At 41.6% G+C, this 27,919-nt stretch overlaps 4 protein-coding genes across 4 annotated transcripts; 2 read left to right on the top strand and 2 right to left on the bottom strand.

The window, feature by feature from the left end:
• Positions 1-1,754: 1,754 nt before the first annotated feature.
• On the bottom strand, positions 1,755-16,352 carry LOC135619615 (vacuolar cation/proton exchanger 3-like). The gene is made up of 11 exons (XM_065121784.1): positions 16,059-16,352; positions 15,050-15,117; positions 14,927-14,955; positions 4,478-4,674; positions 4,165-4,383; positions 3,691-3,810; positions 3,488-3,604; positions 3,359-3,412; positions 3,145-3,261; positions 2,098-2,188; positions 1,755-2,016 (listed from the first exon to the last, which is right to left on the bottom strand). Exons 1-11 carry the CDS (start codon positions 16,251-16,253, stop codon positions 1,973-1,975), a joined length of 1,251 nt encoding a protein of 416 aa, XP_064977856.1. The 5' UTR covers positions 16,254-16,352; the 3' UTR covers positions 1,755-1,972.
• A 1,260-nt stretch (positions 16,353-17,612) lies between these two features.
• On the top strand, positions 17,613-21,945 carry LOC135619614 (uncharacterized). Its single transcript, XM_065121783.1, has 8 exons — positions 17,613-17,860; positions 17,934-18,025; positions 19,293-19,359; positions 19,510-19,540; positions 19,654-19,794; positions 21,395-21,420; positions 21,502-21,557; positions 21,678-21,945. Exons 1-8 carry the CDS (start codon positions 17,819-17,821, stop codon positions 21,715-21,717), a joined length of 495 nt encoding a protein of 164 aa, XP_064977855.1. The 5' UTR covers positions 17,613-17,818; the 3' UTR covers positions 21,718-21,945.
• Positions 21,946-23,399: 1,454 nt separating this feature from the next.
• On the top strand, positions 23,400-25,211 carry LOC135619612 (ras-related protein RABA1f-like). Its single transcript, XM_065121782.1, has 2 exons — positions 23,400-23,860; positions 24,591-25,211. Exons 1-2 carry the CDS (start codon positions 23,643-23,645, stop codon positions 25,027-25,029), a joined length of 657 nt encoding a protein of 218 aa, XP_064977854.1. The 5' UTR covers positions 23,400-23,642; the 3' UTR covers positions 25,030-25,211.
• A 452-nt stretch (positions 25,212-25,663) lies between these two features.
• On the bottom strand, positions 25,664-27,917 carry LOC103995041 (dynamin-related protein 4C-like). The gene has a single exon (XM_009415530.3). The coding sequence runs from the start codon at positions 27,837-27,839 to the stop codon at positions 25,920-25,922; it is 1,920 nt and encodes a 639-aa protein (XP_009413805.3). The 5' UTR covers positions 27,840-27,917; the 3' UTR covers positions 25,664-25,919.
• Between the last annotated feature and the right edge of the window lie 2 nt (positions 27,918-27,919).

Below are 27,919 nucleotides of genomic sequence, written 5' to 3'. Positions count from 1 at the left end.
ACTTCCATATGACGGCGCATCGCTGTGCTCGCCTATCCATCATGGAGGAAGGGAGGAGGCGATAGGGCTGGACGTCGATGCGCTGCTCTATGGCCAGGCTGCGCGGTTCTTGCGCAACATCTCGCACCACCTGTTCCCTCTCTTCTTCCTCTCGTCTCGCTCGCTCTCTCTTTTGAATCTTGGAAGGCACTGACATGGTTTTAGATGATGAGAAGTTTTCGGAGAATGTATTGTCACAGGCTCTTTGATCGTCTCCCTCCTTTGGAGCTTTCGTGCAAGCATCGAGCTTCGTAAGAGAGGTTTGTCTCACATCAAATTCATCGACTCTCCTCGGAGCCAAAAAGAACCCAAGGAAGGAAACAAGCAAGGCTGCAGCGCACTTCTCTCTTCTACAAAGCATCCAGCTTCGCAAGGGGAGTCGTAGGGGTTCTGTCACCACCAGGTTTGGCCGGCTGACTCCAACTTTTGTTTCCCCATCTTTTCAGTAGAGACGTAGCAGAACGTGAGCTGGAAGCGGATGTGATTGAGGAGACGGCGAGCAGAACGGCTGTCCTCCCAACACGCAGCAGCCAATTCCGCTCTTTCAAGTCGGGCATGAACCGGGCCTGATCTCAGGTTCGGCGGTCATGATGCATGCAGAATGATACATACACACGCACACATACGGCTGAGATCTGTGTGCGTGCATGGATTTGGCCGCCTTCATGTGCAGGTTCGGCAAAGATTCGAGCGAATGGCCGTGTGCTGCACGTTGGAATGTCCCATTCTTTGGTCCACTCATCTGCTTCCTGCTTAGTCCATTACATGAAGGTCGATTTCACTGCAGCAATATTGGCTGGTTATATGCGATGTGCTGAGGACATGACTCACCTCACCCAACCTTATCATCTTCTTCGAAAGGCGTAACTTAAGCATTGTAATTAGAATTCCACCCTTTTCTGGAGGTGTGCATATATAAGACTATATATAGTGAGTGATACAAGGAAGAGTTAAATGTGATTGCTGTGTCAACTTGTACTAAATCAAGCTCTTGTATTGAATTAGATCACTTGCAGTGATGCAGTTCTGTTCGCTTAGTGGATGAGTCGTCATTTGCAGAATTATTTTCTTAGCTGATGTTGACTGCATATATATAGTCCGATCTTACAAGCTGTGAGGCTGACGAGTTACAGAGTCTCAAACCAACAAAACAACATTATCTCATCCCCTCAGAAACCAAAAGCAAAAGAATCATGTACACAAAATATTATGATGAGGCATGCAAGTTTGGGGATCCTTCTCGGTTTCTACCCAAGCGAAGAAAAGAAAAGAGATTTGTCCATTGGTGGTCGGTGGCCATCAGCATCAAGACAGTGGCCATCTGACATTGATATGATTCCTGCCACTGGGATTAATCTACATGTCGTTGATGCCAAACAAATTCCATGTCATGTCCCTCTGTATTAAACATACCTCTGCTTCATCTCATCTGCACAAGGATTCAGATCAGAAAATATTTTTTTGCAGGTGATTTAAGCCGAAATTTAAGACTTTATTGTAATCACACGGAAAAAGAAAAGTTAAGCAGTAAGTAGAGGTTCCAGATTACACACAGCACACCATCAATGAGTCAGTCGATTACTGATCACACAAGAAGAGGAGGATATAAGTTTCAGTGTTGCTGAGGAATGGGAGCAATTAGTCTCAGGATTCAATATGATTTCATGGTTGACTGTGATAAACCAACCATAAACTCAAGATGAATGAAGACACTGTTTTTGCAGCAAGAGAATGGTGACATATCAGCCATTTATACTTTTGTATGCTAAGTTACACTTTGATTGTGGCAGAACCAAACCAATATAAATAGTCATTTTTCAATAAATTTGAATGTGCAACTTATGCCCGCCCTTCATGGAAAACCATATATTTACTGAAGTTGCAGTCGCTAACGGTACAAACTCAGAGAACCGCAGCCAATGATTCACGGATCTCATCGGTATCCATTGACCTCCACGGGAGCAACATAAACATGATCTGATCAAAGCCAATGTTAACTAATTAGGAACATAAAATGATTCTATAAACTTACTGCAGAAGCTTCTAATTGGAACTCACCCAAAGGGGTTTGATAGAAAAAGAATACTGCTGCGATGACGACGTAGCAAAGTAAGAGGACCAGTCCTTTCAGATAGTGCCAACTTCCATCCTGCACCGAGAACACGTATTTTTCAGGCAAGTTGCATCTGAACATTACATTTTCCACACACACCAAGCACAGAGATACAGGTGGCGTTATACATAAAGCAATTCTATTCGATAAAAGTCAATCTCATAAACATAAGATGAACCTGATGTTGACAAACATTTCGACAATTGCAGTTTGGGCAAACAAATAAACATGTGCATAGCATCTAACAAGCTAATCATGATTCACAAATAGAGGATTACCAAGTGAAAATATGAGCACATCACTGTCTGTTGGTAGTCATAAACATGATTGTACCCGATAGGTTCTCTATAAGAATGGAAGTTCCTCTTCTCTAACTAAATAACTTTTCTTTGAACAAAGCATCAGTAGGCATTGTTGTCATGAATGATCGATCACCTAGGCTCCTGGGCTGCTAGGTCATAAACAAGGTCCAGGATGCACAGGACATGCTTAAATCACCATATGCAGAGATCCAATCATAAGAATATAAGTACATATCTTCATGTCTGTGATATCTACTATGTTGCTTTATTGATAATAATGACATGGATCATATTGTTGTGAATCCATTAATATTGACGTACCTCTATTAGCATTAGTAAGAAACCCAGGGATGTACATATTACAGATCATGGGCAATCTTGAAAGTTTACTTCATCATACTCATATGTCATAGATCATGTACTCATAATTTGTGATTGGATTGAAGATTCTTAGTAAACCCATTATTAAGGATATCATTTCATATGTTACTGGCCAATCACAATCTAATAGAACATATATTCAAAATGACCTCCTAGGATCACTTGATTTATCTGATTTATTCTTTTTCATTGATTTGTAAAGACCACTTAGCGGATATGTAGTTCCTCTTTCATGTTACATGTATGATACTGGTATCATCTAATAACTGATCCCAAGTTACAACCACCGGATGATGACCATAGAATCACCTGAAGAGTGAAGGTGGTTATAAGTATTGCCAAAACCAAAGTTCCAGTCTCGAGGAGCTTAAAATTGAGATCCATATGGATGTCCTTTATCCAGGCCACAACAGTAGTCAATGGAACCTATGCATGTAAAGGAAGACAATTAGTCAGTTCCTCCTTGAAATAAGCAAGCTAATACGGGTTATATACAATTTCAATAACAGCTGACTAGTCTTACCAAAAACAAGGAGATTTGAGCTGAAGAGCCCAACGAGATGCCCAAGGTGATATCCTGTTCCACGGACAAATTTGGAACATTGTAATACTTGGTGCTTGTTTTCTTTCATGAAATATGAGCAGAACTTACAATTTTGTTCTTGAAAGCAAAGATGACTGCACCCGCATGTTCAGTTGCATTTCCAACAATAGGTAGCAAGATAACACTAATGAAACTAATTGGCATTCCCCATGACTCTGAAGCTGCCTAAGTGCAGAGAAGGAAGTTATTGCTTTCTTTGTTTATGAAAGAAATAGACCATTAGTAAAGGTGATATGTTTCAATTTTGTTACCTCAATTGTACTAATGACATAATTTGATAGAATAGTGACAAGCATCGTCATTCCTACTAACCAAGCAAATGAGCTAGCAAATCCAATCACCGGTGTATCAGAAACAATATCATCATCCTCCTGTCAATCACCACAAAATTTAGCATTCCTAGCATTTCAAGCATTTAATCATAATTCTATCAGAAAATGTGTTGTACTCTATGCTACATAATTCCAGAAGCATTCAAATAGAACAAAAGGGCAAATGGGCATAAAACCTGCTCAGATTTTTTTAAACATGCAAAATGCATCGGGCCGCATAATCCTTATATTGATGATCTAGACCTGTGTGTCATTCTTATTAGTTGTTAAGTCTTAGAATATTTTATAGTCAAGCAAATCTCTATTGTTTTTGTTCTCTTATACATATATATATATATATATATCCAAATTTGCACCTAAAAGACAAAAAACTAGCTTTGTGTATATCCTAACCTCTTGTGATACAAAAAGTTGGCGGTGGGTCATCAGCTGGAAGAACATGCACCCAATGTAGGCAACTAGCATTGCAATGCTGCATGTCCTCGACAGTTCGAGTGTTGAGATTGCATCCACCATGTAAATATCATTTTTCACAACATAGCAGTAGGTCAAAATCAAAATGTGGCAAAGAGACGCCAGCAGGAGCAGCATTAAATTCGCATCAGCTTGCTTCTGAAGTAACATGGCAAAGTCAAACTGTTAAGGAACACTTGGATCAAATGAGCTAACTTTGGGAACTGCACTATAAAAGCATATGTTACTTCACCCTGTCAAATTGGCGTTCTTTGTTAAGATTGGCGAGACCACCACAGAAGAGGGAGGATCCAAGGACGAGGAGTAGGTTGGAGATGGTGGAGCCAAGAAGGGACCATTTGAGGACTCCTATCTTGTCTTTGTGCAGCGCTAGCAGTGCAATTATCAGCTCCGGTGCATTGCCACATGTGGCATTTAGGAGACCACCAACTGCACATGATGCAATTCAACTATAATTTCATATCAAAAGAAATCTTCAGACCAGTAGAAATCCAGACTTTGTTAGGATGCTGTGACAATACATGGATATATAACAGCCTTGATCATTATAAGTCAACCAGTCTACATTCAGAATATGGTTTCAGTTTGACTTAACTGAAAAACTCATCTAACATAGCTAGTTTTCCCGGCCCATCATTTTCCAACTCTAATATTATAGAACTTATGCAATTTGGGCTTCATTTGGAAGAAGATCTAATATTGAGATAAAACGATCTGGAAGTCATCCCATCTGGGGTGCTATTAGGTCATATTCAACTAGGATCCTAACAAAATCTGGATAAGGAGCCATGCATTCCAAAGGCGTATCCAAATACAATAACTACTGGATTTAGTCAAATATCAAAATTGTAAGCTTACTATTAGATGCAGAACAGGAATCAGCACCTAATGGACTAGTTTTAAGGATCCAAACCATTTAACCAGGCTCAATTGAATGGCTGTCTATTTCCATCAATATAAACAAGGACGAATTTAGTGCATGAGGCTCCCGCCAATGCGGGGTTTGGGAGCGTCTGGCAATTTCTGTGACTCAATCCTGATCTCTTATCGTTGAACCAAGACCCATTATGTACATCAATATATAGCTCTTGTATGCAAATGGGTGATCAAAGCAAATTTCTGTTTTCGAAACAGTGAAACAAAATCCAATAATTTGGTTCACCAACCAAAATACTGTTGAATCTCGGATTTTGATGATGAAGTCAATTGTCATTAGTTGTCTAATCTATGTGTTGAGATAAGTGTGCAGGATTAACTACGATGAAAGTTAGACAAGCAGCAGGAGTTGCGCCGGAGTCAAGTTCATGATCACGTTGGGAGTTCGAGAGTTCGATGGAAGTTCGGACGGTCGTCAGAGGTTCTGCGAGAACAGATCCGAGAAGTCCAGAAGCTTGCCAAGCGAAGCTCGTCGGAACTCGCCAAGTGGATCGTCGCAAAGTCCAGGAGTTTGCCGGAAGTCCGCAGGAGCATCACCGAGGGTTCATCGGATGATCGACGGAAGTTCGCCGGAAACTCGCCGGAAGAAGCGATTGACGCACCGAAGCAAAGCAGCAGAAATTGTCTTAGATTTAATCGTAGTTAGCACGTTGATTAAGTTGGAAAATGGGAGGTGATCCCATTGGCTTAATCTTGGGGCAATTGGGCCCCTGAAAGACTGAAATTGGGCCGAATGGAGCTAACCATTCGGACCCTGATTGCACCAGGAGGTGCAACCGCCCAGGCCAGGAGGTGGCACCGCCTGGGCTATGCCTCCCAGCGGGACTGGGCGGTGCAACCTCCCCAGCCAGGAGGTGGCACCGCCTGAGCTCAGTCTTCGAGCTAGACTGGGCGGTGCAACCTCCCTGACAGAGAGGTGGCACCGCTTGAGCTCAGTCTTCGAGCTAGACTGGGCGGTGCAACCTCCCTGACAGAGAGGTGGCACCGCCTGAGCTCAGTCTTCGAGCTAGACTGGGCGGTGCAACCTCCCTGACAGAGAGGTGGCACCGCCTGGGGCTCAGTCTCCGAGCCAGACTCAGGCGGTGCAACCGCCCCTGACAGAGAGGTGCAACCGCCTGGGCTCAGTCTTCGAGCTCTGCCAAGCGGTGCAACCTCTCCAGTCAAGAGGTGCAACCGCCTGATCCTGGAATTCCGGGATTTGATCGTTTTGAGCTCCAAATTTGAATTGGGTTGGGGCCTATAAATACCCCACCTATTCAGCACTGAAAAGATACAGACCTACACCGAAATCTTGATCTTTTCTGTGATTCTAAGAGCTCAAAAGTGTTGTAAAGCCTTTAAGTCTCCTCCTTTTGTTCTTCAAGTTTTGAGTTGTAAAGTGAGGAGAGAAAGGTCTGTAAAGGTTGTCTCCTGAGCCTGTCAAAAGGAGAGAAACTGTAAAAGGGCAGTTGGCCTTCGCCTATTGAAGGAAGGCCTCTAGTTGACGTCGGTGACCTCGTCGGTGGAGGAAGCCAAAAGTGGAGTAGGTCAAGACTGACCGAACCACTCTAAATCTCTGGTTTGCGTTTATTTTTTAGCACTTTATCATTACTGCAAACCTCCTTCATAACTACTGCTCTCTGCGCTTTTACGAACAAGTTCTAAGTGCTGTTCTTTCCGAATTTGCATTCAGACGTAAATCGGTGTCTTTGTACATTACAGTTTACGTTTACGTTTTGATTCTGCAAAACTGTCTTCTGCGCCTTCACGAACAAGTTTCTAAGTGCTGATTTGTCCGAATCTTCTTTCAGACGTAAACCAGTGTTTTCGTACGATATTTACATCGCAATTTACGTTTACGCCTTGATTCTGCAAAACTGTCTTCTGCGCTTTTACGAACGAGTTTCTAAGTTCAGATCCCTTTGAAACTGCGTCTAGACGTAAAATTGCGTTTAGACGTAAAACTGCCCAAACTGTGTTTAGACGTTTTAGACGTAAACTGAGTTTAGACGTAAATCTGCGTTTAGACGTAAATCTGCGTTTAGACGTAAAACTGCGTTTAGACGCAAACTACGTTTAAACGTAAAACTGCGTTTTAGACGTAAACTGAGTTTAGACGTAAATCTGCGTTTAGACGTAAATCTGCGTTTAGACGTAAAACTGCGTTTAGACGCAAACTGCATTTAAACGTAAATTGTGTTTAGACGTAAACTGCGTTTAGAAGTAAAACTGCACTTAATCTTAAGTAATCTTAAAATCGTCTTTTACATCGAAATCGTTTTTATCGAACGAACGCAGCTTTCATTTTTAATCGCTGAAAGATTTCCGCTGCACTAATTCACCCACCCCCCCCCCCTCTTAGTGCTCTCAATCCTAACAATTGGTATCAGAGCAAGGTTAACTCTCTAACGGATTAAAACCCAAGAGAAATGGCATACGCCGGAAACCAAGAGGGGCATTCTATTACGCGTCCACCCATGTTCAATGGGACGGACTACACCTACTGGAAGACCCGAATGAGGATCTTTCTTATTTCTATGGATTTTGAATTGTGGAATCTTGTCGAAAACGGATTTTCGAAGTCTTCTCTTCCAATGATCGATTGGAATGATTTGGAGAAGAAGGCTTTCGCTCTTAATGCAAAGGCTATGAATGCCTTATTTTGCGCACTTGATAAAAACGAGTTTAATCGTGTTTCAACTTGTGTAACTGCATTTGATATTTGGCACACACTCGAAGTGACCCATGAAGGCACAAGTAGAGTAAAAGAGTCAAAAATCAATTTGCTGTTACATTCTTTCGAACTTTTCCGGATGAAACCGAGTGAAACCATTGGCGACATGTTTACCCGTTTCACGGATGTCGTCAACGGTCTAAAAGGACTCGGAAAGAGCTTTTCGGATTTTGAGCTTGTTAATAAGATACTAAGATCCCTTCCTAAGAGTTGGGATCCTAAAGTCACGGCTATTCAAGAGGCAAAAGATCTGCGAAATTTCCCTCTTGAAGAACTAATCGGGTCATTAATGACCTACGAAATGACTTGTAAAGCTCATGAAAAGCAAGAAGACATCCTTCCAAAGAACAGGAAGGATATGACACTCAAAACTTCTAAAGATCACTTGAGAGAAAACTCAAGTGATGAGGACTGTGACGATGACTTGGCACTTCTAACTAGAAAATTTAAAAAATTCATTAAAAGAAACAAGTTTAAGAATGATACTAAAAATAAACTTGAACCCAAGAAAGATCAAGTTATTTGCTATGAGTGCAAAAAGCCGGGACACTACAAGAGTGATTGTCCCCAAGCCAAAAAGAGAACAACAAAGAAGAAGGCGCTCAAAGCAACATGGGATGATTCGAGCGCATCTGAGGAAGAGGAGTCCAACACCGAGCAAGTTGCTCATTACGCCTTAATGGCTATCGGAGAGGAGGTAACGAATTCATTAAATGCTGATTTATCTTTCGATGAATTATTAAATGCTTTCAATGACTTATTTGACGAATGCAAGAGTATCAGTATAAAATATAAATTGCTGAAAAAGGTGCATGATAGTCTTACTTGTGAGTTTGACAAGTTAAAAGTTGAACATCATGATAGTTTAAATTCATGTATCAAATGTCATGATTTAGAAACTCTCCAAAAAGAAAACTTGCTACTTAAGGACACCTTGAAGAAATTCGAGGTTGGTAGCAAGTCATTGAACATGATCCTTACAAACAAGGGTCACGTTCCCAAAAGAAGTGGAATTGGATTCGTGAGAAGTTCTCACCAAAATCCAACCACCTTCACAAAAGGCTCCATCTTACATGTTCGACATCAAAACAAATGCAACTTTTGTTGCAAACTTGGACACAAGACACATAGTTGTCCATTCAAGAAAATATGTCCAAACAAATTGATTTGGGTTCCTAAAGGAACCATGACAAATTCTATGCAACATGATAGGAAATGTAGATCTATTTGTGAGGCACCCAAAAGCAAATGGGTACCTAAAAATCTTCCCTTCCTATAAAACCATTAAAATTTTAGGCTGGAGCAAGAAATAATATTCTGCTCCTTGATTCTCGATAGTCATAAACCAAGAGTCAAAAAGGAACTCGCAACACTAAAGTAACAAGTGGAAGTTATGAAATCACAAATGCGATTGGGATACAACCTTATTAGAAACATATGATTCCCAAATTCACATATCCCCTTGATCTTCAAACCCGTCAACTCTATCATCTACGAATTAATTCTTGTATCATGAAGAAACTAAATATGTCATGATCTTAAAAGGGATACCAAACAAACTATCAACATACGTACGACATACGCACGTTAAAAGATCTATCTTGATCGTACAAGAGCTTCTTCCTTAAATAAAAACTCATACGAAATCACGTAAGAAACGTTAATTGCTCTGAAATGAAAAACTCTCCTCAAGGCAAAGGCTCCCTGATCAAATCACATTAGGTGCTCACTGGCTGCAAGCGGTGGCACCTCTCCAGCTAGCGGTGGCACCTCCAGCTACCACGGGTTGCCAGCGGTTGCACCGCTCCAGCCAGAGGTGCAACCGCCCGCAACTCTGCCTTTTTAACCCACGCTAGGGCCGGCGGTGAAACCGACCCCAACTCACTCCCATTCCCTCCTCTACTCCTCCAAGTCTCCTCCATCCTCATTTCACTCCTCTAAGCTTTCCAAATACCTCCCATTTCGGAGCAAAACATCAAGAATCCTTCCTTCTCTTGAAGATTTCACCAAGGTACTCTCTAAGAAGCCCTTAAATTCTGTTTTGTTCTTCATTTACTCTTGCTCATCATCATCCCTCAAAACAGCAGTTGTTATGGGATCTAGAAGATCCTCAAGGGACAAGGGAAAGAGGAGATTAGTAGAAGAGTTTGATTTCACCCTGTTTGATTCAAAAAACCATGCTGAAAAATTTCCCTTTTTCGAACTTAGAAGTATCAATAAGGGAAACGACGTAGATCTGAATGAACTAAGAGACTTAGAGACTATCCAATGGTTTGCAAACCTAGATCTACTTCCGATCTTGCAGATTAACGAACCCATCTATCCTAGGCTAGTTAGATTGTTTTACAATAACATACAAATAGATGATGAAGAAAGGATGTCCACCTATCTTTTAGGACAACACATCTCAATCACTGATAGATTCATTTGTGATATGATAGGCATTCCCATGAAAAGCTTAGGACTTTACTTTAGAGGATCATGGGATGATGAAAGTATTGGAACATCCTATGTTGAAGCCTTAGGAACAATCTTTGCCAATCCAAACATAGCATTGGTTCCTAAAAGTTGTGAACATCTACTGCCTTTGAACACTAAGATACTTCATCATATCATGACTAGTATAATTCTTCCTAAACAATACCATCATGATGAAGTAAGTCAATTAGAATTAGGAACTATGTACTTAATCATGAAGGGACATGACATCTGTCTTGGTTATCTTATCCAACAAAACATGTTAGAATTATCTAAGAAAGATATGATGCTCCCATATGGTGGTATAATCACAAGAATAATGAAAGCTTACGACATTCTAATACCACCAGAAGAAGAAGTAATGAAAGCAGATAGATTCAGCATAATAAACAAAAATCTACTTCACCGACTAAGATGTTACTATAGAAACGGTAACTGGGTTAGAATCCCTAGAAGGACTGATCACCCTCAACCTGAACCAGAACCGGAAACACCAGTATTTAGGGGTACCCAATCTCCTCCGACCCTTCCCTTTGAGGAAACACATCCAGTTGAGCAAACTCATACATCCATCGAAGAAATTGGGATTCGAATGGATCGATTCGAACAGAGACAAGAACGGATTGAACAACGACAAGACCAAATCCTATCTGAGCTGCAGCAAATTCATAGTCAATTTGACTCCTTGTTTAGGCACTTTAATTTTCCACCTCATCAATGAACTTGTTGAACACCTGTTGTTGTTGTAAACTTCTTATGTTACTCACTTCTGATGTACTGGCTGTAAACATCTATCTTGCGCCTTGTGGTAAAGGTTATCTCAGATTTTTATGGTATCATTACTGGTTGGTATGTGTTGTGTCCAAATTAAGAATGTTGTGCTTTGAAACTAAAAGTTTTGAAAACCTTGTGGCTTGATTTCATTCAAAGAGAATTAGGAATGTTGATGTGTCCGAATAGATAAACTTGCTAAAATTATTTCTCGGACTATATTGAATTATCAAATCACTTGATTGCCATGTTTCTATGATCTGCAACAAAATCTTGTCCGAATGCATCTTATTTATTCAAATGCTATAAAGCAGATTTTCTCGTACACTTTCTTGAATAAATTTGATGAAGTGATTCCTGTGTATGTATTCCATCCTGCAAAATCTTTACGTATACAATATAACAAAAAGGGGAAGAAGTATTCAAAGCAATCTATGTAAAATTCCTCTATAAGCTTGCTAATATTATTTTCCTGGTATCACAATTACTAGGCTTTTTGTTGATGACAAAGGGGGAGAAATATATGAATTGATAAACACTGCTATGATTATGCCATCCTTGCATCACCAAGAGATATATGAACATGTGCTAAAGTTTGCATTATGCCCTGAGTTGATATATGAACACTGCTATGATTAGAAATACTATGAGTGATGCTATAAACACTGTTATAATTATGCCATCCTTGCATCACCAAGAAATATATGAACATGTGCTAAAGTTTGCATTATGCCCTGAGTTGATATCTTATCATGTGAAGAAAATGCAAAACTTGCTAGAATATTTCAAATGTGTGCATCATGTAATCGTGCTTCACAGCTTTATATAATAATGTTCAAAGTACATGATGAATAGTTACAAACACAATCATACAAACTTGATGATGTATGTCAAGCCTTGACATCATCTTTGAAGAGATACATCATGAGTATCATGATGGGAGTATTGATAAGTTTAACTGATCTAACTTATCAATACGTCACTTGAATTCTTGGGTCTTGAATTCAAGGTTGACTTATCTCAACTATGGCATATAGACAGGGGGAGTTAAGGATAACTCCATTATCAATTGATTGTCATCATAAAAAAGGGGGAGATTGTTGAATCTCGGATTTTGATGATGAAGTCAATTGTCATTAGTTGTCTAATCTATGTGTTGAGATAAGTGTGCAGGATTAACTACGATGAAAGTTAGACAAGCAGCAGGAGTTGCGCCGGAGTCAAGTTCATGATCACGTTGGGAGTTCGAGAGTTCGACGGAAGTTCGGACGGTCATCGGAGGTTCTGCGAGAACAGATCCGAGAAGTCCAGAAGCTTGCCAAGCGAAGCTCGTCGGAACTCGCCAAGTGGATCGTCGCAAAGTCCAGGAGTTTGCCGGAAGTCCGCAGGAGCATCACCGAGGGTTCATCGGATGATCGACGGAAGTTCGCCGGAAACTCGCCGGAAGAAGCGATTGACGCACCGAAGCAAAGCTGCAGAAATTGTCTTAGATTTAATCGTAGTTAGCACGTTGATTAAGTTGGAAAATGGGAGGTGATCCCATTGGCTTAATCTTGGGGCAATTGGGCCCCTGAAAGACTGAAATTGGGCCGAATGGAGCTAACCATTCGGACCCTGATTGCACCAGGAGGTGCAACCGCCCAGGCCAGGAGGTGGCACCGCCTGGGCTATGCCTCCCAGCGAGACTAGGCGGTGCAACCTCCCCAGCCAGGAGGTGGCACCGCCTGAGCTCAGTCTTCGAGCTAGACTGGGCGGTGCAACCTCCCTGACAGAGAGGTGGCACCGCCTGAGCTCAGTCTTCGAGCTAGACTGGGTGGTGCAACCTCCCTGACAGAGAGGTGGCACCGCCTGAGCTCAGTCTTCGAGCTAGACTGGGCGGTGCAACCTCCCTAACAGAGAGGTGGCACCGCTTGAGCTCGGTCTTCGAGCTCTGGCAGAGAGGTGCAACCGCCTCAGTCAAGAGGTGGCACCGCCTAGGGCTCAGTCTCCGAGCCAGACTCAGGCGGTGCAACTGCCCCTGACAGAGAGGTGCAACCGCCTGGGCTCAGTCTTCGAGCTCTGCCAGGCGTTGCAACCTCTCCAGTCAAGAGGTGCAACCGCTTGATCCCGGAATTCCGGGATTTGATCGTTTTGAGCTCCAAATTTGAATTGGGTTGGGGCCTATAAATACCCCACCCATTCAGCACTGAAAAGATACAGACCTACACCGAAATCTTGATCTTTTCTGTGATTCTAAGAGCTCAAAAGTGTTGTAAAGCCTTTAAGTCTCCTCCTTTTGTTCTTCAAGTTTTGAGTTGTAAAGTGAGGAGAGAAAGGTCTGTAAAGGTTGTCTCCTGAGCCTGTCAAAATGAGAGAAACTGTAAAAGGGCAGTTGGCCTTCGCCTATTGAAGGAAGGCCTCTAGTTGACGTCGGTGACCTCGTCGGTGGAGGAAGCCAAAAGTGGAGTAGGTCAAGACTGACCGAACCACTCTAAATCTCTGGTTTGCGTTTATTTTTTAGCACTTTATCATTACTGCAAACCTCCTTCATAACTACTGCTCTCTGCGCTTTTACGAACAAGTTCTAAGTGCTGTTCTTTCCGAATTTGCATTCAGACGTAAATCGGTGTCTTCGTACATTACAGTTTACGTTTACGTTTTGATTCTGCAAAACTGTCTTCTGCGCCTTCACGAACAAGTTTCTAAGTGCTGATTTGTCCGAATCTGCTTTTAGACGTAAACCAGTGTTTTCGTACGATATTTACATCGCAGTTTACGTTTACGCCTTGATTCTGCAAAACTGTCTTCTGCGCTTTTACGAACGAGTTTCTAAGTTCAGATCCCTTTGAAACTGCGTCTAGACGTAAAATTGCGTTTAGACGTAAAACTGCCCAAACTGTGTTTAGACGTTTTAGACGTAAACTGAGTTTAGACGTAAATCTGCGTTTAGACATAAAACTACGTTTAGACGCAAACTACGTTTAAACGTAAAACTGCGTTTTAGACGTAAACTGAGTTTAGACGTAAATCTGCGTTTAGACGTAAATCTGCGTTTAGACGTAAAACTGCGTTTAGACGCAAACTGCATTTAAACGTAAATTGTGTTTAGACGTAAACTGCGTTTAGAAGTAAAACTGCACTTAATCTTAAGTAATCTTAAAATCGTCTTTTACATCGAAATCGGTTTTATCGAACGAACGCAGCTTTCATTTTTAATCGCTGAAAGATTTCCGCTGCACTAATTCACCCCCCCCCCCCCCCCCCCCCCCTCTTAGTGCTCTCGATCCTAACAAATACTTCATTAATTGAGCTAAATTTCTTTACCTGAATCTTTAACAAACATATTTCAGTATGAATATTGTTCAAAATAGAATGTAGACCAATGTTTAAAATGTTTTTCAGAGACCACTTGCTGATAACATTTGAAGTAAAATTAACCATTCCATTAGATGAGTTTACCTATGCAGCATATATATTTTACAAAGCTAAATGGTCTACAAGTTGGATATAGAACATCCTACAAGATCTATCAAGTTCAAGATGAAAGTGATAATAAATCAAACAAATGACCATTAATTCTAAAACCTAGTATATCAAATGTTTAACACTTTGCAAGAACACAATGCATTATTTAATTATCTTTTCCTGTAGTTCAGGATCATATGTTAGTAACTTTGCTTTTCGTTGATATTTCATGATTAACTTATGACCAAAATATATTAAGTAGATAATAATGGATCCTATCAAGAGCTCAAGAACATGAATGTAGTTACAAACGAATAATTAACCAAAGGATGCATTTACCTGTTGGACCAGCATAATATGCAATTTGCCTGTTGGGAATTGCATTAAAGGCAAACATGTCAGTTGACCTGAAATTTGAACCAAAAGAGAATACGAAGGATCTTAACATTAAACAAATCTTACTCGCTGAGGAAGCTCATGCGTTCGGCAAGAGGGACGAGGCCTATTAAACTTAAGCTAAACACCCAAGCCTGTTTTGACCAATGAACCAAAAAGATAACAATCAGGTACTAAAAATAAATGATATTGGAATAGCAGAGCCACAGAGGAAGATTCTTGAAAGCAAGCAACAACCTTGATCCAGGTGATAGGGAAAAGAAAGTTCAAATTAAAGTGTTACACTTTTGCCAATGGTGGTATTGTTTGTTTTCTTTAGTAGCAAAGTGATTTGTGATGTTTGTAATTATTTCCTGGTTCAGAGAAGAACATGGCATCAGATTAAGGCAGGTGATAAACACAACCAAAAAAATTCATGAAGTGATATGAGAGAGAAGCAGCAAAAGGTGAGATGAAGGATGACAGAGTAAGACAGAAGAAAATTATCCCCTTCCCCGATCATTGCGAACACCAACCAGATATTAGAATTCTCACCCATTATTTGGTCATTCAAAATTTTAGATCAATGAGGACTACTTTGTCGGTACAAGGCAGACTAGTTTCAGTAACTACAAGAGAACCAGTGCTGGACTCATGCTGCTAGAACAACTGCAAGGAGAATTTTGGTAAGGCAGCGACTTAACTCTGCGATGAAGTAAAAGAAACTGATTTGCTGCATGAACTTTTGCCAAATGATTATAATGACTGAAAAGTCCAGAGTTTACCATGTCTCTCGTACTCGGGTGAAAGCTGCGGTAGATGTATAGTAAAACTGAGTGCAGGAGGATGCCAAAGACACATCAAAGTAACAAAAGACAAAAAAGAAAACTTTCGGCGGGTGGTGTTCTTTCAGATTGAACCAAACACCGAGGAAAAGCGACCAAATCAAAACTATCCTCTTCACTCCTATTATGTTCATAACATAAACTTATCGCATTACGTTTGCCGTCGTCACAACCTAAAAAGGAAATCTTTAACATGCATAATCCACTTCAACGAGACATCAGACCGGGGATTGGGGAGACAGGGGGATTACCTGGCCGAAGCGGAAGCAGCGAGCGGCGATGGCGAGGGGCACGACGGGGAAGAGGGGGAAGAGCTTGGTGCCGAGCAAGACCTCGTGGAGGTTGGCGAGAAAGTTACGGAGGGTATCCGACCGCGCATTGACCAACATCTCTAGGTCGGACCGCTTCCGCGGCGGCAAAGAGGACATGCTGCGAGCGCCGGCCATCCGCCACCAGGGAAGCCCGGCCGCTGAAGATCCCGGCCTACCACTCCGACGCCATCGTCACGTCCCTTCCTCAGCTGCAGAGATCGCGAGGAGAGGAGAGTGCCGTTGCATACAAGAGGGAGAGAGGCTTGTGATGTGGATGGGTTTCGCTGACGTGGCAACGTGCGCACGCGACGGTGAAGTCACCGCGCTACTCTTACCGATGAACAAAAATATTCTTTTCCATTTTGATCCTTTCCAATTCCCAAAATAACGTATTTGCCATTTTCTTTTTTATATATTTATAAACCTCAAATAATCTCTCTCTTTTTATAACATAATAATAATTATTCAAAGAATGGTAATATATCATTTAGAGTTTCAACTCACAGCCAGTTTTTCATTTTTGTATGGATAAATAAATTCCTTTAAAAAATTCTTTTAGAATGTCTTCGCTTGTCAGATAAATCTAATGGTCAAAGTCTCATGTAATATTTAGATGGAAAGAGTTTTATATTCCTGAAATCATATAAATTAGAATTCCACCCATTGGCACATGAGATGCTGAACATATAATAATAATAATAATAATAATAATAATAATAATAATAATAAGAATAAACGAAGAGATATAATAATTATATAACATGGTGAGACCAACATAAGGAGACGTGAGAATGTGATGGACGAACATGTGCTAAAAAAATATTTTTAATGAGTGTGTGTGATGAAGAGAAACACTTAAATGATTGAAATAGTTAAATTAGATCTAAATATTAGGTTTGACTTATAGTTTCAAATTTTAAAATTTAAAATTGAATTAGTATACGTATGATCTGATATAAATATTAATCTTGATTAATTTGACTCAGATTCGTTATTATAATATTTTCAACATGATATAAAAATTAGGCGAACAAAATTTTGATTCAAATAAATAAAAAAAATTAAGATTTTGAGTCAAAAAATTTTATTTTTGGTATCATTTTTATTATTTCTTCGACCATCAACAGCTATTAGTTTTTGCTGTGTTAGATTGTTGTGAATAATTGTTTGATTCAGAAGGGAAATCAACTATTCGATTCATGTGCTTACTGACCCAAACCAAGTGAGGACAAATTAGGTACGGGTTGGCGTGGCCTGCCGTCTAGATAATTAACGTTGTTAGATCCCAAGCAATCCATCTTTAGATCTGCCTTCTCGTCCTTGCATCTTTAGGCCACCACTTTGTTTTTTGTCTGCTGGTCTATCGTCATAAAGATTCCATCAATCTAATCATGTCATTTTTAGTATGTGATCTGCGTTGCATGTTCTTGCTTGAATTGTACTTAAATGACATGTTCATGATAATGAAAGAAGAAGAAGAAGAAGAAGATTGACTTTTCGTTTTCCGAGGCACTGTCAGATTTGGAACATGCGCTAGATGTTTGGATCGACGAAGCCCATCGGCGTTCGTTTGTGACACAAGGCAGGCCACAGGGGCCCGTTTGCTTCACCAAAACCGGGCAGCCCACGGCTTGCACCGTCGCATAGCCCAGGGCTACACCATAGAGCAGGCAGCCACGGGTGGCGGCGGAGGCCGAGCGATGAGGGCCGTCGTGCAGCGAGTCCTCTCTGCCAGCGTCGAGGTTCGCATGGGCAATGGATCCCTTGAGACCTTTTCAGCGCTGTCTCACTCCCCCAGTCTCATCTGTAACGCAGGTGGAGGGCCGCGTGGTGTCGGAGATCGGCCCCGGTCTGCTCGTCCTCGTCGGCGTCCACGAATCCGACACCGACGCTGATGCCGATTACATGTGTGTCCGTTTCTGTCGTCGTTTCTTTCATTCTTTTGATTGTTGCCGCAGATTGTGTCTGCCTCTTCGCGACTATCGTCGTAGATTAACCATCGTCGTTCTTCCGATAATTTGCTTATCTAATAGATTGATATAGAATTAGGACGGCGTACCGCTGCTGAAGAATTCCTAATTAGAGGAGAAATTGGCCTTTCCAGCCATGTCTTGGTTGACGGAGAAGAAGTTTGCTCATGCATCATCAATTAGACATGGTGTATAACATGGAAAAAGAGTTCATAGGGTTTGATTGAAGTTATTGGCATTGTGCAAGCCATTTTTTGAAGGATCAACGATGAAGTCTTTTATGACCAAATAAGAGAGGAATGTTGTGGTCATCCTCGAGTACAAGCAGGATATCAGATAAATTCAAACCAACTTAAGTTCACAAGCACACGAAGGGGAATCATCCACTGAAAGAGCGCAGAAATGTCAGCCTGCACGACTGCCCATTTGAGAGACATTACTACTGATTGTGAAAGAAGATTTCCATGTGATTCACTTGGCACTTGAGACTTCACTTTTTTCCTTTATCTGTCATTAATAATTGCGCTGGTTAAATTGTCCGTCGAGGAACTCATGTATTGGTTATCTGCAATATTGTTGACAAGAATAAGGAGTTGAAAGCTAATTGAAAATCTTATTTAGGAGAAATCTAGGAATTGCAATTTAGCAGAGTAGTGGTGCATGGTTAAACTCAAATTGCTCATGAGGCTACTTGGGATTTATAAACTTATCAATGTATCATTCTGGTTAGATTATTCACAATAATGAGACACTAAAGGTAAGGTCAGAAAAACAAGGGAAAACTACACTTAATAAGATACAAAAGGTCCCAAAATAGTGTGTTATAGTTTAAAACGTTGCCAAGCCTCTTTCCCTTGGTTTGCATTTTTTCTTACTTGCACTTGAATTTTGCGGGAGCTGCCACAAACATGCAGATCAATGTAAACAAAGATCAGGCGAAGTTGAAGTGTCAAACACTTTTCTGGTTTTGCCTTGGGTTTTGGCAATTTTTGTTCAAACAAATTAAAAAAAACAAATGAAAACCTCGAAATATTGGAATAATACTGAAAATGTATGCAATATAGCTCATAGAAAATATTAATGGATGTGTCTCTGTGATGTTGTTTATGATTTGTTGTATTTCTACAAATGTAGTATGGTGAAAATGAGTTGTTCAACATGAAAGGCGTACATTACATGCAAGTGTTCTCTTGTGCAATTGCAGATGTAGGAAGGTCTTGAATATGAGGTTATTTTCAAATTCAAAGACTGGGAAATCATGGGATCTTAGTGTAAGCATTTAAACAAAATGCATATATCCTACATGGATTTTGATTTCAATAAACTGTGATCTACCAAACTTTGAACAGCAAGCTCTGCAAAATAGAAATTCTCTAGAGTTAATTCTAAATATTATTTAAATAATTCCTCTTCTCTGGCAGGTTAAACAGAGCAATTTTGGAGTATTACTGGGTATGTATTAGCACTCCACAGTTCCTTAAGCTAATTGATAGCTACTTTCCATAGACATCTATTTGATGCTTGATAAATGATCCTCTCCCTTGTTGCTTTTCTGCTTTTTTCAGTGAGCCAGTTTACCCTATATGGTATTTTAAAGGGTAACAAACCAGATTTTCATGTTGCTATGCCACCTCAAAAAGCAAAGCCTTTTTATGAGTCACTTGTTGAAAAATTTCGCAAGTCGTACACTTCAGATGCAGTTAAAGGTATTAATTATATTTGAGTTGGTAAAATGCTTATTATTTTATCTTGCACACCTGATAATGACCAAGCTAATTATCGCTGACTGTAGAATTTTGGTTTCCTACAATTAAACACTTAATTATCATGATGCATCAACAGTGCGATCTCCAGTTGTATCCATATTAAAATTGTAGTGGTTGGACAATAGAGCTTCACATTTTCATGTTCCAATATATATTTGTTATTCAAGAAATGTAACTGTAAGTTAGAAAATTCTATTCTGCTTCCTATTCTTTTTGTTAATTTTTCATTGACCAATTAAGAAAATTCATGTTTATGATTCATCCATAAGGTCCTCATCACAAAGAAGCTGAGTCCTAATGTCTATATTCCAAACCTCCCTTGAATGCTCAGTTGTTGGCCTATGCTGCTTCCATTAGGATTTCCTGAGCATGGGAACCTTCCCAGCATTCGTAGACGTCATTAGTAGGTAAAGGATGAGACTAAGGATCTGATGGGCATACTTGAGGTGCATCTGTTGTTAGTTACCACCTTATCAAATGGAGAGATTTCCACACGAGTTTTACATGGATGAACAAGGTCAAGATTTGGCAATGTAGAGAGAACTGACTGTGATTATCTAGAACTTTCTTGGTGGTGCTAATCACTTCCTGCCAAGGGGTTTTTTTTATACAGTTTAGCTTTTTTCCCCTCCTTTCTTCTAAAAATAGTATATTTAGTAGAACATTTTCTCATGATCATGCTGCTTTTAGTGCCTCATTTATGGCTATGTTTGTTAATATTAATTGGCCAATCAATTGCTAATATTACAAAATCTAAAGTTGGACAAAATTGAAATTTTATAAGTTGACTAGAGGCTTATCCTTGTGATTAGTTGCAACTTAAATAACTAGTAGTCAAGTGGCACCACCTAATAGGCGTACCTATTTAGAAGAGGGGTGGAAGAAAAGTTGGTTAAATCATGTGAGGGGACACTCATAAAAGATTGTCCTCTTTGTTTTTCTTATTAGTCATTTGTCTTCTTTCTTACCCTGATTTCCATTCCTATTTGGGTACGATGTTATTGCTCGAAAATAAGAGGCTTGAAGTCGAGTTTCAGAGGATTTTTGCAAGATACTGTTGTCATCCTAATTGGAACTTAAACATAATTGAACCTAATAATAATATCATTCGTGAAGCCAGTAACTTTTGTCATCTATTTCTTGTGTACTTCACCAAATCTGCAACATAATGGGCACTATTTACTTGTTTGTGGCACAAAAATTCCAATTTATTGGATTAAGACATGACACATTGACAACCAAATCCATATAAGGTTAAGTTCCACTCTTATTGGGTTATTCTGAGAATTGCAACTCTTCAGCATGATGCAAGCAAACACACCATATTTAAATGCTTGGGTTCCAGGTCTTTCTCGAGGAGTATGGCTGACATTGTCTTGATATTTTTTTAATTAAAATTTCAAGTAGATATGTCTGTTATGTACATTTTCTGTTGAAAAGAGTTACTAATAATGCAAACTGTTTGACTGCATTTATACTCTAAAGTACCTTAATGTACTTTACCTTATGCAATTCTGATCATTTCCCCTCAATCCATCAGATGGTGTTTTTGGAGCGATGATGAAGGTTGGTTGACACAAAAAGATCTTTTATACTTCTTTTATGCTAATCTTCTGTTTGCTGCTGCTCATAATTGAAGCTGTGCAGGTTAATTTGGTGAATGATGGTCCTGTCACGATGCAACTTGATTCATCAGTGTCATGGTGAGCTCACTCTGCCGTAGAACTATAAAGAAATATGGAATATATCAAAATTTTGTGTGACATGCCTGAGTTGACTTTTTTGTTCTATTATTTTGGGACATTGTGATGGATCTCTCTCAGCTCTGGTTCCTCTGAGGTGGTGGAAGTTGGTGAACAATGAGTTCAACTAGTATGAAATCCACTAGGTGTTACCATTAAGTGAGTGTGCTCTTTTTTAATGTGACTGCATGAGGATGAAAGTGAACCGAGAAACTTTCATTATAATGCAGTTGTGAATTTTCTTTATGATTTGGTAGTGACAGAAAAAAAAAAAAGGATTTGATCTTCTATCAGTTACATAATTGGAACAATTGTATTCTCAGATTTCAATGATTTTGCACTCATCTAATTATTCTTTTTATATATTTGCTGACATATTTGAAGTTCTATGAGCACATTAGGATTAAATTGCTATATTTTGATTAAGTTAAGGATCTAATACAAGTGAATAGCTCGCGTGTGATTCCATTCCTCAAGTTGACCTTATATATAAGATCGAAGTACTCTGGAATTTTGTAAGTAGGATGAGCAGAAACCAAACAGGTATTTGGGTCTTGAAAAACCATAGCAATAAGTACAACTTAAACTCAAAAAAGTTTATAGTGAAGGATGCAGACCTTCTGTAGCAGTTCATCAGCCAAAAATTATCCTACCTTCTGGTCATGCTTGGTTGCAACTTCGGTTAATTTATGTTGGTCAGGATGAGCATCTAATGGGATCTGGTAGACTAGTCATGCCAAATCTATTTAGGTGAACCAAGATGATGGAAATGAAGATGACAGAGACTGTAGAGATATCTGCCAATTGGGTTGGAAGATTTCAACCAGAAAAGCTTGCAGATTTACATGGTTGGTGTTTCCTTTTACTTCTTGTTTTCCATGATCATGTGAAGGGATATCAGTCTCTGCTACAACAATTGCTTCTTGACTTGTAACCAAATTGTTGTGCATAGTAAATTGTAGTAAATTTCAATGCAAAGATGCAATAGTTTCTTGATATTTATGATGTGTGGACAAATTGTTTGAAAGTTTGAACGCCAAGCGGCATGACTTGTATGAAGGTTTCTTTGTCTTTGTCACTGTCATCGACCTGTTTAATCATCTGTATCATTATAATGCTTTGAACAGGCCAGCGTGACTTGTGATGAGGCTTCTTAGCCTGTCTTGTCATTGTGGTTTACCTGTTTAATCATCTCTACCAAGTCTGATATCGTCCAGTAGGTTGACCAAATTAATCAATACAATCAATGGGGTTTTGTTTATAAAGTAGATAAGTTTCATTTATTTTAATTTTAATGCCTTTTTATAATTAAATGGCTTTCATTTTTAATTTGTAACTCTAAATTTTATTTTGCTTGTATATCTGACAGTTAATTATTATTTTTATTAATTTTAAATCTAAATAATGTTTATTATGACTATAAGAACATTTCAGAAGTCCTTTATAGGTTTTGCATGGTATTATAAAGTTGATAACGTGCATTATCAAGTGGATGAATGGGTCATCAAAGGTGTCATGTGGGAGGCGTTGGGTCAACGATGAGGAACAGTTTGGGAGTTGACCCATTCAACAGAAAAGGAACCTCACGTACCCAAATTTTCCTGCCTTTCACATCAACCCACCCAGCGGTTCGAGAGACCGTTCCTTATGGTAGGTAGCCCTTTGGGTGAGCGGCGCTGGGTAGCGTTCGGTATCGCTCCTCAGAAATAATTAATAGAACTAGCCTTTCGTGTCCATATGGAATACATGCGGGTCCCACAGGAGCTCCCAAATCATATAGTAGGTACTTGGAGATGGTTGAGCGAGGAACGGATTCCCACGTGAGCTGCCAATCGTGAAGAGACTTCGTCCGCCTCGTTCCATATTCCACCGAGACATCGCCTCCGTCGTCGAGCTTGGCAATTCGTCGGTCCATCTTCCTCCTCATTCTTCCTCTCTTTCTCTATCTCTTTCCTTCTCTCCTTTGGATATAAACACAACTCCCAAAAAGAGCCCGAAAGAGAGAGAAGAGAGGAGAGGAGAGGAGAGGCGCGTCGGAGGAGAAGAATGGCGTACATGGCGGACGAGGACTACGACTACTTGTTCAAGGTGGTGTTGATAGGGGATTCCGGGGTGGGGAAGACCAACCTGCTATCCCGCTTCGCCCGCAACGAGTTCAGCTTGGAGTCCAAGTCCACCGTCGGCGTCGAGTTCGCCACCCGCACCATCCATGTCGACAACAAGCTCATCAAGGCCCAGATCTGGGACACCGCCGGCCAAGAAAGGTCAGAACAAGGCCACCTCCCTTGCCTTCCCGTTTGCCTCCATTGGCCTGGTCATTCACCTCGCCCTGCATGATATCCACCTCGTTCGCTCATGATTGCACAAGTTCCAAGTCTATGTAGGTTGAACATCACAAGTTGAGTACTGCTTAGCCTTGACCGGAATTATAAGTTAGATGCCCGATTCTACTTGTGAGGTCAAACCAACAAAACAATACTTGAGATTTTTTATTCCCCTTGTTGGTTTCTCTTGGATCGAATGTTATCATGTCTGTCCATAGCCAGATAAATTTCCTTGTAGGCATGCATTGGATTTGGAACATGCATCGGCGATAAGCTTCTTTTTCTTCCTTTCAGTAGAAGGTCAAAGATCAAGTCTCAGTAGGTGAATCCTCGAAAGATATCATATTAGGCATTATGGTAGCAAACCAATCACGAGGCTATGATCTTTTCGCATCAGAAGGACGAAGAGCGTGTGAGATGTGCTTGTGGAAATGCAGGAAATACTTACTGCTACTAATAGTTGCTAGCATATCTTGCACTAGAACAAACATTCACCTTTACATGTCCTCTGCTCCACTGTCCACCACTTCATGCCATTGTTTTCGGATCTTATCTTTAGGTATCATCTCGCACCTTTCTTTTAATTTGTGTACGTACTGCTGCTACCGTAGCTTGACTAGAATGCGAATATGAATGTTTCTCTCTGTCCTGTTGATGCTTGTTTCTACAGATATCGAGCAATCACTAATGCATATTATAGAGGATCTGCTGCTGCGCTCGTCGTCTACGATGTGACTCGCCATGTCACCTTCGAGAACGCGGAGAGGTGGTTGCGGGAACTGCGGAATCACACGGATGCAAACCTCGTCGTCATGCTTGTGGGCAACAAGGCAGACTTGGGTCACATCAGGGCGGTCTCAGTGGAGGAGGCACAGGCCTTCGTTCAAAGGGAGAGGCTCTTCTTCATGGAGACATCTGCCCTCGACTCGACCAACGTGGAGAATGCCTTCACCCGAGTGTTGACGCAGATCCACCACGTAGTCAGCAACAAGAAGGTGCTTGGTGTGGGTGCTGATCCTGCAGCTTTGCCTGGAGGACAGACCATAAAACTCAACATCGAAGATGATGATGATGATGTGCGAGCTGTCAAGAAAACCGGTTGTTGCTAAGATTAGCCACTCGTTCATCTCTACGATCTTTAATTTTCGTGTGGCATTTCTTCTGTAAAGCTCGAGGAAGGCCCTTCATGGAGATAAGGCTCAAGAACACTGGTTACCATGGAGGTTTTGTAGGTTGTAGGAAAGCACGGTCTTTTTTTCTTATTCTTTATTGAAAGCATAGTTCTCTTGCATCTGTTTGTTTCCATGGATTGTGTATCATCAACTGATATAACTGTTTCATATGCCAAGCGAACATGTTTTCTCTTGGATTATCGATCTACATATGCTTATTTGTTCTGCGACTGCTGTAATATAATTCTAGGGAAATCTGAACTTGAGTCTTGCATAAGATAAGTAGACACCGCTCCAGCTGGAAGTCATACATCAACTGGAATAGGCATCATCTTCTGTTTAAGGCTTCAATTTATTTTCGATGAATCTGTTTAAATCGGCTTATAATTTCCACTAATCAGGTTTAATTAGACGAGGATTATATATATATATATATATATCTGAGTTTGATTCAAGTGTTATGATAGGTTTAAGTTGGGGAAGGAGGTGTTATGATAGATCTTGCATTAACTAAGAACCTGAATCGTTTGATTGGCTACCAAACCAACACATGATTTAGTGAGACTGGATATACGGAAGAGCCTATGATATATTACGACTGAATACATAACCTTGCTGCAGAAGTGCAGCGCTAAATGCAAAGTGAAGATTGTGTGCTGAAACAGAGCACAAGGATGGCCAAGCCATGGAAGACAAACGAAGCTATAAGATTATATGATACTTATGCCCCCTAAACATATTGGAGACTAACGAGGACGACGATACACCATCATACTACCACAGCAGCAGCCGAGCGAAAACAAAATACGGAGCACCACCAACAGCAGCTACCCGCTGTATATGCGATCATTTATCTGTGCCAGTACATCCTTGGACTCCTTTAGCAGAGTGATGCTCTTGCGGAGCCTCTCCCGCTTAGCTGCAATGGTGGCGGTCTCCTCCATCATTCGCTGCAGGCCGGTCATGCCTTCCCCAACCAGGTTGTTCATGATCTCCACCTCTATCTCGTTCTCCACCAAGCACTTGATGGTGTAGAGTATGTGCAGGGCCATTCCATCCACCAGCCTCAGCAGGACACACTTCCAGTATGCCATCAACCTGGTTCTCAAGTCGAAGGCCTGGACTGCCATCCCCCCGTAAGGCCTCAGATGGCAGACGTCCACTGTCCCGAAACCACTGAGCTCCAACATGGTCGATCGACTGTGATCATCGATGACCGCCTTGAAATCTCGCTGGCCATCCATCAATTCCGTCCATGTCTTGATGTATTCGGTATTCCAAGTGTAGTTGGCGGTCATCTCCATTTCTATGATCTCCTGGACAAACGCCAGAGATTTCCGCCTCATCTTGTTGACGACGTCTTGTGCTGCTACCCTGATTGAAGATTGAAGCTGCGGGAAGTTTTGGGATTGCAGCAGCAGCACCCGAACCACCACATCCTCGACGTAACCCCATACCTCGAGGACTAATTGGTGAGGGGCGTCCGCGACCATCTTGATCTTCCTCTTCAGAATGGTGTGGAAGGCGGTGGGAGGTAGAAAGTTGGGAAGCCCGATGCCCATCACCTCCTCCAAGACATAGATCTCCTCCATCAGGAACTTGTCACCGGTAGTAGGACACTGAGAAGGAAGTTGGTCGGCGTAGTGAATGTGCATGTCGGCAACGCGTGTTGTGGCGTGCATGTCCACGTCGTCAGAGAACTCTTCGAAGTCTCCTCGTATGAGTAGCTTCGTCAGCGACTCCTTCGAGGCACCCAGGATGCGCATGAAAACCCGCACAGCGTCGGCGATGGTGGAGAGGTGTTGTGGCATTTGTTCGAGCTCCACGATGTTACGGTTAAGCTTGTCGTTGATCTTCTTGGCGATGTCGGGCAGGCACTTGGCGATGCTCGCCGTCTGGATCTGCGTCAGCTTTTGAGCGAGCATCTGGACTCCGACGATGGACTTGTCAATGCAGGAAAGCAGAGGATGTTCCTTGAAGAGCTTCATCTCCTCATCTCGAGCTTCTTCGTACGTCTCGTTGCCGACGCGGTTGCGGACGCAGACATAGCCGAGGCCGATGTTCACGTCGTCGGACGTCACCTTCTCGAGCAGTCCCTCTGGCGCCTTGTCGGCTTTGGTGACGACGGCGAGGGTGCGCTCCCCGGACTTGTCCACCCGCTGGGACATCCTGATGGACTCGCAGGTGGGGAAGTCGACGGTGGCGGAGAGGACATTGAGGATGATGCTCTCCTTGGGTGTGATGTACTTCATTATGATCTGCGATATCTGCTCGTAGATGTTCTCCGGCTGGCCGTGGACGGGGACGCGGGTGATGCCGGGCAGGTCCACCATGGTGAGGTCAGGGACGCCCTTCCTCTTCACGATGAGGGTGATGGGAGCGTCGGAGATGCCCTTGCTGGTGCCGGCGATCTCGTTGGTGGCCGCGTTGATGGCGTCTGGAACAGCGGATTCGGAGGTGGTGACGACCTTGCCCTGGTACTCGAGCTGCAGATGGGGCTCCTGGGCGGAGGGGTCGTTCTGGAGGCGCATGATGAGGGGAACGCGGGTGCAGATGCCCTGCCCACGCGGCAGGCTGATGCCGGCGATGGACTCGAGGACGCTCGACTTGCCGCTGGACTGATCGCCCACGACCACGATGGTGGGCAGCTCGATGCCCTCCTGCATCACGTTGAGGTGGCGCAGGCGGTCGACGGCATCGAGGAGGGGGCGGATGCGTTGGTTGTAGGAAGAAGCAAGCGCGGCCATATTGGAGCACCTTACTCTGCACTCTCTCCTCCTGTTGTTGCAGGAGCCGGGCTTCTCGCGCAGCACATATATATAGACAG

The sequence above is a fragment of the Musa acuminata genome, chromosome BXJ2-8 (genome assembly GCF_036884655.1).
Source record: "Musa acuminata AAA Group cultivar baxijiao chromosome BXJ2-8, Cavendish_Baxijiao_AAA, whole genome shotgun sequence".
NCBI classification, from domain to species: Eukaryota; Viridiplantae; Streptophyta; class Magnoliopsida; order Zingiberales; family Musaceae; genus Musa; species Musa acuminata.
This window is presented reverse-complemented; position numbering and strand designations above follow the sequence as displayed.

Coding starts and splice junctions, on each gene's coding strand:
- LOC135619615 (XM_065121784.1), bottom strand. CDS start 16,253: ATGGCCGGCGCTCGCAGCATGTCCTCTTTGCCGCCGCGGAAGCGGTCC. Junction 4,384..4,477: donor AAGAACGCCAATTTGACAGG/GTGAAGTAACAT, acceptor ATGTTACTTCAG/AAGCAAGCTGATGCGAATTT. Junction 3,605..3,690: donor ATGTCATTAGTACAATTGAG/GTAACAAAATTG, acceptor CTCTGCACTTAG/GCAGCTTCAGAGTCATGGGG.
- LOC135619614 (XM_065121783.1), top strand. CDS start 17,819: ATGAGGGCCGTCGTGCAGCGAGTCCTCTCTGCCAGCGTCGAG. Junction 19,795..21,394: donor CACTTCAGATGCAGTTAAAG/GTATTAATTATA, acceptor TCAATCCATCAG/ATGGTGTTTTTGGAGCGATG. Junction 21,558..21,677: donor CTTGATTCATCAGTGTCATG/GTGAGCTCACTC, acceptor GATCTCTCTCAG/CTCTGGTTCCTCTGAGGTGG.
- LOC135619612 (XM_065121782.1), top strand. CDS start 23,643: ATGGCGTACATGGCGGACGAGGACTACGACTACTTGTTCAAGGTGGTG. Junction 23,861..24,590: donor GACACCGCCGGCCAAGAAAG/GTCAGAACAAGG, acceptor TTGTTTCTACAG/ATATCGAGCAATCACTAATG.
- LOC103995041 (XM_009415530.3), bottom strand. CDS start 27,839: ATGGCCGCGCTTGCTTCTTCCTACAACCAACGCATCCGCCCCCTCCTC.